The 17,986-nt window shown below is 41.2% G+C and overlaps 1 protein-coding gene across 12 annotated transcripts in view; it reads left to right on the top strand.

Moving 5' to 3' along the window:
* Khdrbs3 (KH RNA binding domain containing, signal transduction associated 3) overlaps positions 1 to 17,986 on the top strand; it is a 166,806-nt gene that overhangs the window by 77,033 nt on the left and 71,787 nt on the right. For all 12 annotated transcript variants that reach the window (XR_009375436.1, XM_059246922.1, XM_059246923.1 and 9 more), the window contains exons 4-6: positions 924 to 1,070; positions 11,712 to 11,851; positions 15,862 to 16,057. Coding sequence is in view for 11 of the 12 variants with exons in the window: in XM_059246922.1 (XP_059102905.1) it covers positions 924 to 1,070; positions 11,712 to 11,851; positions 15,862 to 16,057 (483 nt within the window). In the remaining variant the exon portion in view is untranslated. The remainder of the gene's footprint in view (positions 1 to 923; positions 1,071 to 11,711; positions 11,852 to 15,861; positions 16,058 to 17,986) is intronic.

Here is a 17,986-nt window from a genome sequence, read left to right as displayed (position 1 = left end):
CTGATAGCTGCCAGTGGCTGCCTTCTGTACTTGCAGTGGTACTGCGGTCTGTCGGGCCTGCAGTTGGTGTCAGTCATTACTCTGTCCATTCTGCCCGCATCATCTATGTTAGAGGTGTGTCCTGCTCTAGATGGCACGCTGAACACTCTTCGGAGGAGTCTGACTTCAGCAGGCCCAGGAGATAACCCTGCACTGGTGCCTTCCCAGGTTAAAATCCTTCCTGATGAGATAAAGGGACCTGCCCAAAGTCAAATCTGCATCCTTCCCCAGACAGCACTCTTCCCTTCATTAGGAAGCCATGAAACAGCTTTTTGGAACTCACTCAGGATTGCACAGTGACTAGTCACAAGACCTCCTTCACGATCCAGCTGAACTCTGAGATAGAAACAAAAACCATAATCCAGCACTTCACACATCATCAGGCAAGATGGGCATACAGGGTCTGCTCTCTAGCAGTCTCCTGCTAATGTAGGAAAACCAAAAAAAAAAAAGAAGTGGACTTGAAACATTTTTGGATGTTTTGAATTGTGGTGAAGCTTGGTGTCAGCGTCCCAGAAACAGCGAGCATCGATAGTGCAGGAGTGAGCTGAGCACTTGGCCAAGTAGAAGAATGGAGTTTTGTGCATAGTTAGGGTAGATAATGGGACAGGTTGGAGCAGACAGGAGTCAGCATGTGACCAAGGGCAGATGATGGCTTAGGGGCAGCATCAGGACAGGGGAGACTGTATCCCACTAGGATAGAATGCCTGTCCAGGGTTCCTGAGAACCTGGGAACAATAGGATCAAATGTGTAGTTTAAAACCATCCTGGGTTTACTGTGGAGTCTTCCATAACAATCATGTCAAATACATTTGGGGTAATAATTTGCTTTGATACTTTCCTGTTTCCAAATGTCACATTTTAAACGTGATTTTCTTCTTTAGGAGGAAGAGCTGAGGAAAAGTGGAGAGGCAAAATACTTCCACCTCAATGACGACCTGCATGTGCTCATTGAAGTGTTCGCGCCCCCAGCAGAAGCTTATGCCCGGATGGGGCACGCCTTGGAAGAGATCAAGAAGTTCCTGATCCCTGTCAGTACTTTTCACTGATCATTGACTTGTATCTTAAGGTTGTGTCTTTCCCAAAGCCTCCATGATCTGATTCCCAGTTGTCATTTGTGTAGCTGTCCCTGTTAAGAGCTTCCTGTTTGGCCTGCATTGTGGACCTCACAGTACTTCTTTTTAAAGCAGTGAAATTTTAGGCAGATTAAATACTGCCACCAAGTTTATAAGACTAAACTATTGGAAGAGCAGAATCACTAATTCAGATTTTGGGACTCCAAGATAAGTTTTTCTGTGATCCTGAAAATGCGACATAAATTCCATTATGTTCCTTAGTCATTAATGTCCTCCATGGGCCGGGCCTGTGATTGGAGTGGGACATGCAGACTTAAATAAAAGCAGCCCCGTGTCCTTGGGGAATGTGTAGTTTAGGGGAAAATCGAAACCCCAGTGGATGGTTGAGTATAGTGTGCAGATATGCCTGTGATACTCAGAGGCTCAGAGCACAAGGACTTTCAGGAGTGTGCTCTGTAAGGGGGTCACCTGTCACCTTTCAGAAGCCAGGCATTGCCACAAAAGTGATGATTTAAAGGGAATATATCCCTACCTTCGTTCTGAAAGTTAATTTAAGTGTTTATGTGCTAAGGATGAAAGAGCCCCCACCCCTTGGCGTGTTCATGATAAGCTAAATGTTTTGGCTCTATAGACAGTTGTTTCAGAGAAGCTGGCACATCTGCCAGACATCTGTCTGCAGTGAGACTGTCCTTCGAAGTCCTGGACTCTGTTGGAAGATTGACTTATGTACAGTGTGGATTATGTTCATATCTGTTATCAAGAAACCATTGTATTTATATTGAAGTACATTTTAAGTCTGGATTTCAGTCAATAGGTCATACCACTGAGCTACACCCTCAGCCTCCTTTAGTGTAAGAACAGTACTCATTGTGGGGTAGACACTTATAAACAACAATGACAGTTCCTTCCCTCTCCAGTTTGTAGTTTGACAGAGAGGTCATTGGGAACCGTATATTCACCTAGATGACTAAAACTGCAATTATGGCACATGGGAAGATTCCTTCTTCCATAGATGGCTACGTTTGTACATCTCATGGCCTTTATAGTCTTCCTCGGGAGATAGGGTCTTATTTTTCTAACCCGGAATCTGGACTGGCTAAAAAAACTCTCCATCTAAACCAAAGTTACCAATGTCTCCTGCTGTCACTTTATACATGTTTAATAGTATTCTTTGATTTAAGGATCTTTTTGCCAGGGGGGATGGTGTACCCCTTGAAACTCTTCACTTGGGTGGCAGGAAGATCTCTGTTAAAGTCCAGCCTGACCTACATACACTCATAAGATTCTTCCATTTAAGTCCCTTTGTGTTCATTTTTGTGTATGACATGAGATTGGATTCTAACCTTGACTGTTTGTGTTGTCCCCCTGTTGAATTGCCTAGCTCCAGTCTGTTTGGGATTCTCAGTTCTGCCCCACTGATTTATAGGAAGCCTGAACCAATCCAGTTGCATACTTCTCCTTCATCCTTTCCATGAACTTTGAAGTTGGGCCAGGCTTTCCCCAAACCTCTGACTTTCTGCCCTAAGTAGTGTCCTCTGCCCAGTGCAGGTGTGGCAGGTGCCCTGCTCTGTTTTCCTTTCTCAGAGTCGTCTGGGCTCCTCTGCATGTTTGCTTTAGTATCAGCTTCCTACTTCTGGAATATTCAGCAAAGATTCTGCTAGATGTTTTGTTGAATCTGTAGATGAGTTTGGAGTTCATTTTAATTTTGTATCTTTTCTGTGAATATAAAGTACTTCTCATTTTCAAAAACAATATTCTTTAATAACTCAAAAGTATTTTATGTTTCTTCAGGGTCCAGCTTGACTTATTTTGTAAAAACTGTGTCCAAATATTTTTTTAAAAAGGCCTTGTTTTCATTTTATGTGTATGAGTGTTTTGCCTGCATATGTCTCTGTGTGCCACATGTGTGCAATGCCCACAGAGGCCATAAGAGGGTGTGGGATCCTCTGGAACTCTTGTGTGGGTGCTGGGAATCGAACCCTGGTCCTTTGCAAGAACAACACATTCTCAAACTAATGAGCCGTCTCTCCAGCCTCATTTCCAAATATTTTATGTTTTATGATACTGTTGTGAATAAAATATTTATTTATAGGTACAATTGATTTTCTTCATATTGATTTTGCTCTTTAACTTTGCTGGATCTTTTTACTGTTTCTAAGAGAGTGATTTTTTTTTTTTTTTTAAGAAATAGAGGCATTAAAACATAGAGGGTGATTAAATAAAATTCTAGTTAACCGAATTACTAGAGTTCTGTGACATACCTATCACACTCTTACTAAATACCACACCTGGCATTCTGGGTGCCTGTGATGTTTTCCTTGGTGTCTTTTGTCTTCTTTGTATGTCACCTCCGCTCCCCAGTCTTCTGTCTTCCTACTGCTGCTGAGGTCAGATGATCCTGTAGTTTTTCCTCCTTTATTCCACTGATAGTAGCATATCACATCAGTTGATCTATACAACCAAGTTTGCATTCAGTCTGTCTTCATATACTGCTCTCTTCACTTGTTGCAAGATGTGGTTTACTGTTAGTTTGTTAATGTTACACATCAGTAACCCCAAGAGACTGGCTTATTAAATTTTTTACACTTGTTTCCGATGTTGCTCTCTGTGTAATGGAGCTGCCCCACAGTACTCTTTCTTTTGAGTTTTGAAGAGCTAACTTTAGTCTTTCTTATAATGTAGACCTGTAGGTGGAATTTTCCATTCTGCCAGCCACTCCTGAAATAACCACACAGAAACTTATTATTAATTATAGATGCTTGGCCAATAACTTAGGCTTGTTTTTAGCTAGCTCTTAAAATTTAAATTAACCCATTTCTATTTATCTATGTGCTGCCTGGAGGCTCGTTTACCTCATCCATGTACTTCCCATCCTGCTCACTCTGCTTCCCATGACTTCTTCTCTGACTCTACCCTTCTTCCCAGCATTCTCTCTGCCCTGAAAATTCTGGTTAGCCATTGGCCAATCAGCTTTTTATTAACAATGAGAGCAGCATGTCTTTACAGTGTACAGAAGGATTATTCTACAGCATTTCCACCTTTTTATCTAATTAAAAAAGGATGGTTTTAATTTTAACATACTAAAATTATATACAAAAAACAGTTATCAAGTAAGAATTATAGTTATAATATCCAGTCTATTTGTATTTGGCAAAATAGAGAAAATAGTCCATCAGCTGTCATCTCCTGAAAAGTCCAGAGTTTCGTAACTGATTCACTTTCTACCATGATTAGGGAGAACTGCAACTGTAACTATCTAGTCTTCAACCCCCTCAAAGACCTGAGAAGGATATAATATTATCTGAGTAAACAGGAAGTACAGAGCAATCGACTTATAAAATTAAGAGATGACAGAAACAACTGGCTGCCTGGACAGTTACCCTAGGTTCTTATGTAATGTTGGGGTGTACAACTTTGGCCTACAGGCCTAGCATATCTGAAAGACTTTCCTGTGAAGCAGGGAATTTTGAAGAACTGTCCTACCTTTTCTTGGCAAAGTTAGGCAGTTGCTTTTTTTTTTTGCATCCTGCTGGTCCAGTTTGGACAGCATACTGTCAGCAATCAAAGCAAGGGTTGTTTTTTTTGTCCAGATGGCTAGCTTTTGCCATAAAATAAACTGCATACAGAGGTTCTTTGATGCCCATTATCTTCTTTTGAAGCAAATTGGTACTATTAGGAGCAGACATGTCTCACTGCCACAAAAAGCCTTAGGTTATTAAACATATTAAATGGCATATTCTGTAGGGCTTTGAAGTATTTGAAGACCATCTATCTATCTAAATATATCTGTGTATGACCTTGAAAACATACATGACTATAAGTTTGACTATTATAGATGACTATTAATCTCTATTTCTTAACTGTACATTGCATTTTTAAATGAACTGGATAAACACAACACCCCCAAAAGAGTAGAAACAGATGTACAGTACAACAAAAATTAACTTTAAATTTGTATCAATACACCAAAATCTATACCAGTATAAAATATTCTGAGATTGATTGTTGTTTTTTGCATTAAAGTAGATTCAATAATCTATCCTTTTTTCTCTCATTCTGATATCATATCCTCTTTTTTCTTTTAGAAAGAGATACTTGAATTTAACTGTGTTGTTTAGCTCTTTTTTTTAACTGTGACCAATAACAACTTGTAACCAAGCCCCCTAAACAATGACAAATATCTATAATTTCATTGAATAACTAAAACCTACCCATAGCCCATCTCTTGGGAAAGTGAGCATTGTATTTTAGACTACTTCCTGTTGTCTTTGGGTGCTGAAATCTTTAGCAGACCCTTGGGAAACTGGGATAATGTTTAAGCCCTGGAAGAGTTGGTTGTATTATTTGTTGTCTAATCTCTGTGCAATGGAAAAGTGCAAGGCTTATCTAAAGTCCTGGCTGGAGTAGTTTGTGAGGCTGGACCATCTGAGCCGGTAGCCTTGAAGTTATTTTGGATGCAGAACTCTGAAGAGACCATAACAGAGGCATTTTGAGATGCTGGATCACCTGGGCCATCTTTTTCATTGGTACCTGGTCTCCATGTTTTGAGAATACCTTAACTTTTAAAGCTAAAATGCGTGTCTGTATTAATACAAGTATAGACTGTGTGTTGTACACAAGTTAGCCAAATGTGATTTTTTTTTTTTAATGTTTGAGCAGGTAAAACATAATGTTACATGTTTTGTAGTTTTTTTTTTGGCTGTTGTTGTTTGTAGCCAGGATTTTCGGGGGGGGGGGTCTTTCTTGATCAAACCTGATCAGTATCAACCTGTAATGAATCCACAGGCTTTTATTTCCTATAAAAATAAAAGCATAACCTCTTTCCTAAAGTAACATATCTTTTGACTTTCATTTTGAAGTCAAGACATGTTTTAAAGGTATAGGTTGGTTTAATCCAGCAGTTTTTATAATCCATTGTGTCTTAGTAGCTGTCATTTCTTTATTAGCAATCAGAAAATCTAAAGACAGCACAATAACATTTAGGATCCAGACTCTGTGTATTTTCTGTCCTTATGTGACTTATTACTTTTTTTAATTTTTATTTTACTTTACTGTTTCTTTAAGGACTTTATTATTTTTAAACTATTTTTAAATCTATGACTGTATACCTTTCTTTTCTCTCCCAAGGCTATATATATTTTTAAACACATTGTAACCCATTCAGAGGCTTTTTGTTGTTGTTGTTGTTTTTACATCTGAATCTGTCTTCATTGGCCATCTGTATTTTTTTTTTTATTGCATTAGATGAATTTTAAACTGTTATGTCAACTGTTGACACAGTTCGGCTTAGTGAATGGTGCTAGCACACGGTCATTGTTGGTTAGCTCCATCGTGCAGGCAGGTGCCGGAAAATGTGTCTTTGTATTCGGCTGGCATAAGAGATGGAAGACTAGGAAGCCAGGTTTGGCTCCATTTCAGGTCTTATGTGGATATAGGTGCCCAATGTTTGCGCCAGATAATGCATTTATCTAATTATTTTTTATCAAATACCCAGGTATGAACCTAAATGATCAGAGAAGTGACATCAACAGGTGACCTCCTATCTCTTCCATTCTCCATCCAAAAGGACTGAGATCTGTCTAAGTCCTGCTTTACTACTTCCTACCTCTTTATCTGTCCTCAGTCCTCCAAAATCTCTCTGGTTGGTTTTTGTCAGCTAGTGGCTAGCTGTGCCCTCTGTTTCAAAGCAAGTTTTATGGTCAGGATGCAATCAGAATATCACACAACGTAGACCTGCTTCCATTTTGATTTTCTGGGAGTGAATTTACTTGACTTACATGGTGAAGAGTAGACTTTATACATCTTGGTTGGCAGTTTGTGCCCACAGTTATTTGGCCATATCTCTGTCTGACCTGTGGCCCCTTACTTGTAATGAGTCTAGGAGTCACTTTGTTTCTGTCCATGACACTTTGTTCTTTTACTGTGTCTAGAGTTTGGTTTTGATCAATATGCTGTCACATGTCTGTCATTATTTTGATGGGTAAACTTTGTAGATCTGTAAGTTTATATTTTTTCTTTACATGTGGGGTGTTTTCAGTTATTGTTTCTCTGTGTTCTTCTTTCTCTTCCCTGCCCTCCACCCTGAATGACCTACTCGTAAGTCCATGTTGGAGTGCCCCCACCTGTCCTGTAGCTGTAGGCTAGTTTTCTTCTTCCTTTCTCTGTTTCTCATGTGGGGTAGTGGACATGGCCTGTTTTCAGGTTCCCTAGTTCTACCGTCTCAATTCTGCTGTGGAACTTCTCTGGGGACTTTACACAGCAGTCATTTGACTTTTCCATCTCTTCTTTTACAAGTATAATATGTGGCTCATCTTCAACACAGTTGCCTTTGCCTGCTTTTCCTCTACAAGAAGTGTTCACATTTTTTCCTGCATGTCTCTTTATCTGTTGTGTTTGAACATGCTAGAGTTTAGATAGTGCACTGAAGCAAATCTGAATTTTGTGTTCCTTGCTTCCAAGGAAGCTGCTGGTGTTCTGGCTTCCATTTCTCTTATAATCCACGGGCTCTGTGCCTTTCTGGGTGTGTTTATGTCTTCCTCTCTTGCTTTTATTGTTTTCTGTCCTTCTAGAAGAGAGCATGCTGTGTCCACAGGTCTTAGTTGTCACCAGTGACTGGCCCAGGACTGTGTGCTCAGAGCCCTGTGTAATATGATTTCCCTGTTGCTGTGCAGCATGGAGTCCAGAGCGGCCATTTTCATGTCTACCTTGCATTTCATTCCTTCCTGCTGGCGTTCTTTGGTGTCTCCCCTGCACAGACTCACTGTCAGGCAGGTGTGCATGGGAGCTGATCAAGGTCTTGCCTGGCCCACTTCGGAGCCCCAGTTCGTTCCCCTCTCTTGAGCCAGTGTGTCGCTTGCCTCTCTGGAGGTTGAGGTATCAGGCTTGCTGATTGGTTGTTCTTCCTCTCTCATTTCCTGTTGACATTTTTACTGCAGTGGACATGTTGCTGCTGGCATGGGTGCTTCACCCTCTATTCCAGAATAAGTGAGGCATCTCCTCCGCAGAGCCATGGGTTTTTCATACTCGGGCCAAAGAGACGGAGGGATGGCATCCCCAGGCAAGAGCACCACAGACTCTACAATTTAGTAATTTTTCATGAGTGATTTTACTCTATTTTCATTTTATTGTAAGACTTGAATCCATTCTCAGACTCCTTAGATGGTGTCTTTAAACAATTTTCCTTTCATTGTTCTTCATAAAGACATTTTCCTCAGTTATCCAAAGTATACCATCTCAACTCATTATTTTTTGTTTCTTAAAATTTATCCGATTTTGTACATTTGTTCCTGTGAGCATATGTGAAGTTTCATGATCCTATTTTTTGTATCTGCGTAATATTGTGTGCACACTCCAGAGTTTATTTAGCTGGTCTTCAAATAATGAGAGTTAAAGTTATTTCCCATAGTTACAGTGTCAGCACTGATCCCAGGAAAGCCTTGAACATAAATACTGTGGTATTTTGGCAAATAATTATGAATAGTAATTTTTTGTTAGAGAAGATATTAAATTCCAATGTTAGTTTTTACTGTTATGATTTTTCATTTTCTTTTTTAAAGTGTGCGTGTGCGTGCTTTTGCTTGTGAATATCATAGGACAACTTGCAAGAGTTGGCTCTTTCCTTCCACCGTGTTGGGGTACCAGAGATTGAACTCGGGTCCTCATTCCTGACGGCAAGCACCTTTATCTTCTGAGGCAGTCCACCAGTCAGTGCTTTAGCATGACTTTTAATGAGTCACTTAAAAACTTTTCCCACATTCTTCAGGCTCACATAACAGACGGAATTCACTAGGTAGAAAAGTCATGTACACATATGAGTGCACATGCATGTGCGTACACACACACACACATACACACACACACAGAGTGAGGGGGAGATGGGGGGGGAGAGAGAGAGAAGGAGTACTACAATTCTAATCCCCTTTCCAATTCTAACTGTTGATAATAGTGTAGATGTTTCAATAGTTTTATTTTTCACCTGGAGAGTTAAAGTTGTGAGTCCATAAACCATCATGTATGGCTTAGCTGTACCTATGATGTATCACACCTGCCCATCTGATATTACAAGTGTAAACCAACTAAATCTTTCCTAAATTGCCTTAACACATGGCCCTACCCCCAGTCATTTAGTATCTGTGTATTTTCAAATAGTTTTGCAAACCTGATATTTAAAGTGGCCTGTATTATAAACATCTAATCTTTCTTAGGGCAGTAAGATTTTAACTTGACTTTTACAGATGTCTAAACAGTACTTCAGCCACGATCTTTTAATCAAATCTATTTTTTCAAATCTATTTTTAGCCATCTACAACTGTCACACCTCCCAACAATTTTCCACAGGGCAAGTATTAGCATTTTTCTTGCACATTTTATTTAGAATGTGCTCTGCAAATTGTTTATTAACCTTCACACGTTTTTAGCTGATAAAATGGCTGATAAGGTATTAGCAGTCTTATTTTAGACGGTTCAGAACAATGGGAAGATACAGATAACCGCAGTGGGGCACAGATAGGCCTGGGAGAGGATCTATGTGTGTGGTCCTCCAGTCTGCCACCAGCAGCGGTTTTCATTCCCTGTGTGTGTGTGCCTTCCTTCCGAGGGTCTGTTGCAGCTCTCTTCTTGACAGTGCTCAAGGGGTTCCTCTTATTCCACAGTACCTACCAGTTTTTTTGCTTGATACTTGGGAAAAGCCAGGAAGACATGGTTTTAGTTGTAAGTGCACTGTTGGTTTCAGATTTTTAATTCAGGTTATAAATACGTCAGGACACACGTCAATTCCCTGTCCATACTGACGTGTGCTCGTGGTTTTCCAGTTTGAAGTCCCCCCTGGTGCCTCTGAACATGTGAAACCTTGTGTCAATGAGTGTGGTTGGTTGTTTCTGCTCTTTTTTTAATTATGAAAGCCCGGCCTTAGCTTGGCTTGCTGCTTGCCAGCTTTTCTTAACTTATCCCGTCTACCTTTTGCCTCTGGGCTTTTCCTGTTCTCTTCTGTAAATCTTACTTCTACTATGTGGCTTGCTGTGTAGCTGTGTAGCTGTGTAGCTGGCCCCCAGAGTCTTCCTTCTTCTTTTGCTCCTCCTCCTCCCAGGTTTCTCCTTCTATTCATCCTCTCTGCCTGCCAGCCCTGCCCACCCTTTCCCCTGCCTCACTACTGAGTTGAATCCCATGTCCACCTTCTCCCTCCATCCCATCTGGTCAGAGGGTGGCCTTCCTGTTAGCCAGTCCCCAGACTTCCCCCTGGGCTGTGAGACTAAAGCAACACAGGCTTTGTGTGGCTGCACTCCCCTGACACTCTGGATCTTTCTCATTCTTCTGTCTCCTTTACAATGTGAAAGTTTGTCCTCTCCAGGACATAAACCTAAATGTGTAGTTTACTCCCTAAAAATTGCTAAATTGTCTCAGCAACCTTCAGTCTAATTTTTTAAAGTTACCTTTAAAGTGACACATGGCTTTATGTGATTTGGTTTTTGCTTTCTGTTTAAGACCCCTTATTGTCTTTATAATTTGTCCATATAGTACCTTTTTTGGTTTATTATTTATTTATTCATTTTTGTGATACTCTTACTTGTGTTCCAGGCTGTCTTGGAACTCACCGTGTAGTATAACCTAGGCTGGTCTTGAACTCAATGGCCCCATCTGCCTTAGCTAGTGTCTCTGTTTACTGGAATTAAGTACTCTGAGTCTTTTTTATCTCCTTCTGTGTGGAACTTTGAGCCACCCCTCTGATGACCTGGTCTCCCTTCCTCAGATGGGCCCTCCTGTAAAGAAGTTCCTTTGGCTGCTAGACGGCTAAGCTAGACTTTCCTCTTTGTAACTATTATAAAGCAGTGATGAAACAGTTGAATCTATTTATTCTGTGTCTTTGTTGATTACCAAATGGAGGTAATCTGCTGTGGAGGGTTACAGAGAGGAAGAAAGCAGGGTGGAGTCTCAGTTTCAGAGTTTAATGTGTGGGCATTGCTGCCTTGTGAAAAAAGTACAAATCTGCAGGAATCAGATTACTTAATCAGAATATAAATCTGGAATTTCCTTGTTTGTGCAGCATAATGGTTAGTGATCATTTAAAATTTCCTCTGATATGGGCCTCTGAACATGTCTATGCTAGGATTATTTTCATAATCTTAGTTCACTGAGGTGGGAAGACCCACCTACTGTGTGTGGGATGATTCCCTAGGCAGGGATCCTGGAGTTTATAAGTGTGAAAAAAGTTAAGCATGCGTGTATGCATATGTTCATTGCTCTCTGCCTGATATGGATGTGCTGTGACTAGCTCCCTCGGGCTTTTCTGTTACTCGATGATATGTAGATACTCAGTAGTTAATGAGTGAATGGAGCTGTGATTAGCAATGTCCAAGTCACAGCTATGTGCCCTTGTATCATTACAGATATCTCAACTGGAAATTATGTATAAGAAAAGGAGAGACATTAGCTTACCTATTATTTTAGTCAGGGGGGCAAAAACCTGTGGTTTTCTATTTTGAAAATTCATTTTATTTCAATAAATTTGTATTTTAACTGCTTTCCTGACCTCATTTTCTCTAAAAAATGCTTGCTTTATATTCTAAGTGTTTTCATATTTTCAATATCTTTCCTGTGCAGGATTATAATGATGAAATCAGGCAAGCACAGCTCCAGGAATTAACATATTTGAATGGAGGTTCAGAAAATGCAGATGTCCCTGTGGTTCGAGGGAAATCCACTTTGCGTACAAGAGGTGTAACAACACCAGCAATAACCAGGTTGGTATAATTACTTTTTTGTTTTAGATTGGCTTGCCATGGCAACAGTTTGAACATTGCTGTCATTAATAGATGGAAATAGTTGTCAGTATATCTGTACAAACCTGCATTCAGACATTGTGATGTCATGGTCAGGAGACTGACTGACTTTGGTGTGAGAAAGTTGAACCTGTGCTTACATACATCCTGTACTACTTCCTACCTGGTAGTTGTTGGCATGCTGTTATTCTTCCCAGCACGGATTCTATAATTCCCTGAGATGGAGCTTGTTTTTAAGTCAGTATGTAGCATTGGCACCATGAGAGGATACCCTGTGCATGTACTGACTGCTCCATACTAGGCTGTTCCCCACCAGTGCTGAGCATAGTGTCAGGCACTGAGAGGCCTGTGAATGCCTCTGCCTTGTGTCCATTCTCCATGACCTGGGGCTGCTGAAAACTACTGAGCTAGCATGTGGACACAGAGTTTTTATTTCTGTCTCTGAACTGACGGTTAGTTTATAATAGGGAAAAAAAATGTTTCAAGGAAATAAAAAAAAATGAGATGGCTATCTTAAAATCAGGGGAGAAACCGTGCGGGGTTGGCACACACCTTTAATCCCAGCACTGGGAGGCAGAGCCAGGCAGATCTCTGTGAGTTCAAGGCCAGCCTGGTCTACAGAGTGAGATCCAGGACAGGCACCAAAACTACACAGAGAAACCCTGTCTTGAAAAACCAAAACAAACAAAAATAATCGGGGGCGGGGGGGGGGGGGCAGCGGCGGAGATAAAACTTTTTGTTATGAAAGTGTTTTTGGAAACAGTGATTTCCTGTGTCACCTGAGTTCTAGGATGACAGCTTACACCACTAGCCCCAGCTACTAATTCCAACTTTTCTGTGAAGCTGGTAACTATGTAGACATTTATTTTTCAGATACACTATGTGATGGAATTTAAAATAGCATTTATTTTGTATCTTTAAGTACATTTGAGGAGGAAAGTTACCTCCTTTGAGTGTGCTGGTCAGTAACTATTTGTGCTACTGTGCTGTAGGCCAGGCCTGGCCATAGGCACCACGGTTCCTCCCAGAAAAAAAAGAAAGAGCTAAGGGTTGCTGTGGATAAGTTTGTGAGTCACTGTGTGGATACTCAGTAAATGGGGATGTTCATTTCTACTTTTTGTCTTGCTTGAAATAATTACTTGTAGCTGCCATGACTAATTGCCACAAATCTGGTATCTTTTAGGTAGAATTTTCTTGTTTTTGTTTTTTGTTTCTGTTTCTCACAGAAACAGAAGCCAGATGTCCAAATTCAGTGTCATTAAGCCAAGGGTGAGGTTTTGGGAAGGAGTAAATCCTTTCTTTGTCGCTGCTATTCCTGGTGACTGCAGGGTTTTATGATCTGTGGCCCATCACTCATCCCTCCACCCATCTTCACACAGTCTCTCCCTCTTCCTTCTCCCTCTTCTAAAGGTTGTACAACTGTATGGACAGCCTGCTTAGGTGATCTGATGTCATCATTCCATCTGAAGATTCCATCAGGCCTTTTCCCATAATTAACATGACCTGCAGAGGTTCCCATGATCCAGACAGCAGAATAGTGGTTGGCATGACATTATTCAGCCTACTACAGTTGCTATGCTAGTTTTATCTTCATGTGATGGGAGCTTACACGTTTCCCCAAACTATGTCACATGTAAAACAGAATGTTCATTAGATGTTTTTGAAAGTCTTCCAACTTGTCATGTCTGTTCATTACCACTTTCTGCTGTCTGTTGCCATGTGTGGGGGACAGGTCTTGTGTTCTGGGCTGAGTGTTACACTCTTGCAGATATAGACTTCCCTTTGTGGACTGAAATATATGGACAGACAAGAAACAGCCTCCCAGAATGGACATTCCTGTGCTGTCAGGCTTTCTTTTAGTGATATAGATAGCTAGATGCTGTCCTGCAACATGTGAGATTGGTCTTACTAGATTATAGTGCAGCTAAAACAAATTCCTATAGCCTAGTGATGTGATAACCATGGTAACAGTCATATAAACAAGCTATTGTGCTGCCTGTCCTGTAAAAGCAGAACATACACAGCAGTGTACACTAAGTGTGTAGAAAGTTCTGTTCTCTATAGTTTATGCAAGTGTACATGGACCACATCTAATGGATTCCTGTGACTAGCCATCATTTAGTAATGCCTGACCACCTGTGGATACAGAAATAGGTATCACCATATTGGAATATAAGTCTATAAATGTTCATTTCAATGACAGATACATAACCTTATTCAAGTAAATTTACTACACAAAAGCACATGTTCTGGTATTTATTTTATGTATACAAGTATATAACCAAATTCATCATGTTACCTAATGGCTCTTATATAGAACATGGTCAAATAGTAGCTCCAAATGGGTCTCCACTGACTGGAGAGTTTCATGATGGAGCATGCCCAGTGTCAGTGTGTGAAAACTTAGTATTCCTTAAATTTATAATTATAATTATAATTTGGGGCTCTTTCCATGAAGGTGGAAATGCTACCAAGAGGTAAGCAAGAGAGATGCTTTCTTTATTCTCGAATATAATAGTTGGAGAAATCCTTTCCTCTGCACATGTGAAACATGATTATTTAAAGCTATTCCCTGTTGATGTTGAGACTCAAATTTATCTTGAGTTGTCTTGATGGCAAGTGATGAGGAAAGCCTGGGTACTGGATACACGATGTGTAAACATGAGAGAAGTCATGATTCAAAGCTGCAGAGAGCACAGTCCCTGGGACCTAGCACTGTCTAGTCTTGCATGAGATCAAGGTCTCCAGCTTGTAATCTCAGAAGCCTGGCTGGTCTATATAGTAGGTTCTATGCCAGCCAGGGCTAATTGTGAGACCATGTTCCAAAAGCTACAAACCGTTTTTTAAAAACTTCCTGTGCTGCAGTATAATTTTAATGGTATTACAGGATCTTTGGGTAGCTTTCCCAGACCTTGGTTCTTATCACGTTGTCTTAGTTACTTGTGTCTATCAAACTGAATTTATCATATCTATATCTTCCTTATTTATTCCCCATTAGCATGGTAAATTCATAAAAGCCCCCATGTCCCTAGTAGAAGGCATAATGGTAATCTCTTAGCAGTGACCACCTAAAACTCTCTCTTGTTCACATTATTTCTTACCTAATTGCATGAGTAAGTTTACAGGGCATGTGCCTTGTGGGGCCACTTGGAATCTCAGAGTAGAACAGATTGGTTTCTAGAATCTTCTAGCATTACCTTACCATTACTACTTCAGGATAAGGATCTGAAGTTAAATCACCCAGTAATAACATTGTAATAAAAGTTTTCCATTTTCATTGCAAAGAAAAGAACTAAGCGTATTCTTTACCCGTAGTCTTCCTGTGTGCTGCCTGACCCCAGTGGTGATCCAGGAGACCCCAGAGGAGAGACTTGGAGAGCAGCATAGATGGAGGGGGGGTGTGCACTCCAGGCAGCACACCTTAGTTTTAGGCTTTTACTTCACATTTGCAGGCTGCTCTGGAGGGCTGACCTAGAAGGTGCTGACCCCTCGTGGCTGACCCCTCGTGGATACCTGCTTCTGTTCCTTTATGCCTATTGTGTGTGGGTGGCGGGTGGGTCTGTGACATACATTTTTGAATCCCGTCTTTGTTCTGCGTGTTTGCAGGCAAGTTTAAGATCTCTCCAAGTCTCAGATTTCTTGTCCATAGATGAACAAGATAGGGCCCACGCAGGTGTTGGAATCACACTTGCTGTCATTCTGGAATGGAATCATTCACATGGCCTCCCAGAGGTCAGAACTTCCCACTGTGACTACAGTGAAGAAATTAAGTCTGCCTTGGATATTCCCACATTGTATTGTGCTAGCTGCCCAGAGACATGTTTGTTTGCTGTGATTGATTTGTCTGTGTTGTCCTTATTACATTTTACAGAAGTATGGAACAGTGATTTGTCTTGAGATACCAATGTGTGTGAGGAATAACACATTAGAAAATATGACAGATCCTGCTAATTTGACCCTCTTGCTTACAGGGGAAGAGGAGGAGTCACAGCCAGGCCTGTTGCAGTTGGGGTACCACGCGGGACACCGACTCCTCGAGGGGTCCTTTCCACCCGAGGGCCAGTGAGCCGGGGAAGAGGACTTCTCACTCCCAGAGCAAGAGGTGTCCCCCCAACTGGATACAGACCTCCACCGCCACCCCCAACACAGGAGACCTATGGAGAGTATGTAAGTAAAGGTGGCAGCCTTGGTGATCAGTTGATCCAGTTCAGATATTGTGTCATGGTCATGTTCTCTGCTTCCCCTCCTCAGCTTAGCAAATAGTTAGTGAACATGAAAGTCGCTTAGCATAGAAATTCAAAAGTCTACGCTCGATTTTTGCCAGGCAGCTTGAAACTAAGGCAGAATTCATCTGTGGGGAATGCAGGACAGGGTAAATGAGATTGCTGATAAGCTCTTCCATGAGTTGACTAGAGCATTCTTTCATATTCCATTTCAGGTTGCCTCTGACTAAGTCAGTCACTTGAAAAGTGATTGCCTAAATATACCAAAATAGTGTCACCTTTAAATGTGTCACTTTAATCTGTTTAGTAAAGTCCAGATTTGTAGTGGAAGTTCTTTTCAGTCAACAAAATTAAAATTCTACGTTTTTGCATCAGTTAGTTTTCTTTCAATTCAATAATTCTCAGATCGTGTTTGTAGTTAAGGTAAGAGAAGGAAATCCAGCTGTAGAAGTCAGACAGAAGGGAAGGACCTAATTTAGAACACCAACCCTTGGGATTCTTGGTATAGCTTCCTGGCTTATCACAGGTGGAGAAAATGAGAAGTCAGTAGATGGATGGTTCCTGCCAGTGACTGTGGGTACTGAGGGGGTCCACAGACAGTTGTCAAAGGCAGTAGTGACGGGGATAAGATACTGGCACTAATGGCTCTTACTCTCCTGCTTTACGGAGATACTGAGCACCTCTTTGCACAGTTTCTAGGTTACAGTTACCCCAGAGTCACTAAAATCCTCCTTAGTTTCATCTGTAGCTGTTTTGACTTGCACATGCTGAACTTCACTGAAATTCCATGAATGCTGTCTTCTCCTGCTTCTAGAGCAGGCTCATGCCTTGGGTTTGGCCTACACTGCTCTTGCCCTATCATCTGCCTCCCTTTTCTGCTTCTGTGTCGGTCAGCTGTTGCTGTAGAAACTCCTGGGGGCAGTCGCTGAGCTGCTGAGCTCTTGAGCATTACAGCTGTTGTTACCATACTTTTCCCATCTACTCTGAACATGTGGTAGGGCTGACATGGGCAGTGTTTGAGTCCTCTGACTTAGCAGAGAGCCCTGTGATTTCTACTCAACAATGCCATCATCCCATAGCAGAGTCTCTGTTCTTCTGTGCAGTTGTGGAAGGATGTGGCCCTTTTCTCTTTTCTCGTCTCTTAAAATAGCTTGTTCTCCTGTTTCGTTGTGTTCTTGTGAAACTGACAGTGATGGCCGTACCTGGAGTTCTTCCACAGATGCTGACTCTTCCTAAAGGAGTAGGGACAACAAAGAAAAGGACTGCTCTTGAAGTCCTTGTAGGTACATGCCATAAATCACTTTATTCCTACCTGTCTATCCTTGGCTACCCTTAGACCAACATTGCTGAATGATGTTCTCGAAATTACTAGGCAGGGGTTGTGGGAAATTGGATCATGGAATTTGTTGTACGAATCCTGATGGTTTTATAATAAAAACCTCAAGCCAGATAATCAGGGTGAAAGCTGAAAGATCTGAGAAGTAGAGCAAGCCACAACCAACACCTCTTACCTCACCAGCTCCTCAGCCTGAAAGAGTCAGTTCCTGTCTCCTCCTTATATTCCTTTTTCTGCCCAGCCATATCACTTCCTGTCTCAACCTTCCTAGTGCTGGGATTAAAGGTGTGTGATCCCAAGTGCTGGAGTTAAAGATGTGTGCCACCACTGCCTGACTCTGTTTCTCTTTTAGACTATATTAATCTCGTGTAGCCCATTGTGGCCTTGAACTCAAAGAAATCCAAAGGGATCTCTCTGTCTCTGCCTCCTGAGTGCAAGGGTTAAAGGTGTGTGCCACTACTGCCTGACCTCTATGGCTAACTCTGTGGCTGGCTCTGTCCTTTGACCTTCAGGCAAACTTTATTTCTTAGTTTACAA

Source organism: Peromyscus eremicus, chromosome 20, assembly GCF_949786415.1.
Source record: "Peromyscus eremicus chromosome 20, PerEre_H2_v1, whole genome shotgun sequence".
In the NCBI taxonomy this organism is placed as follows: domain Eukaryota; kingdom Metazoa; phylum Chordata; class Mammalia; order Rodentia; family Cricetidae; genus Peromyscus; species Peromyscus eremicus.
Note: the sequence above shows the minus strand (reverse complement) of the source record. Positions and strands in the feature narration are given on the sequence as shown.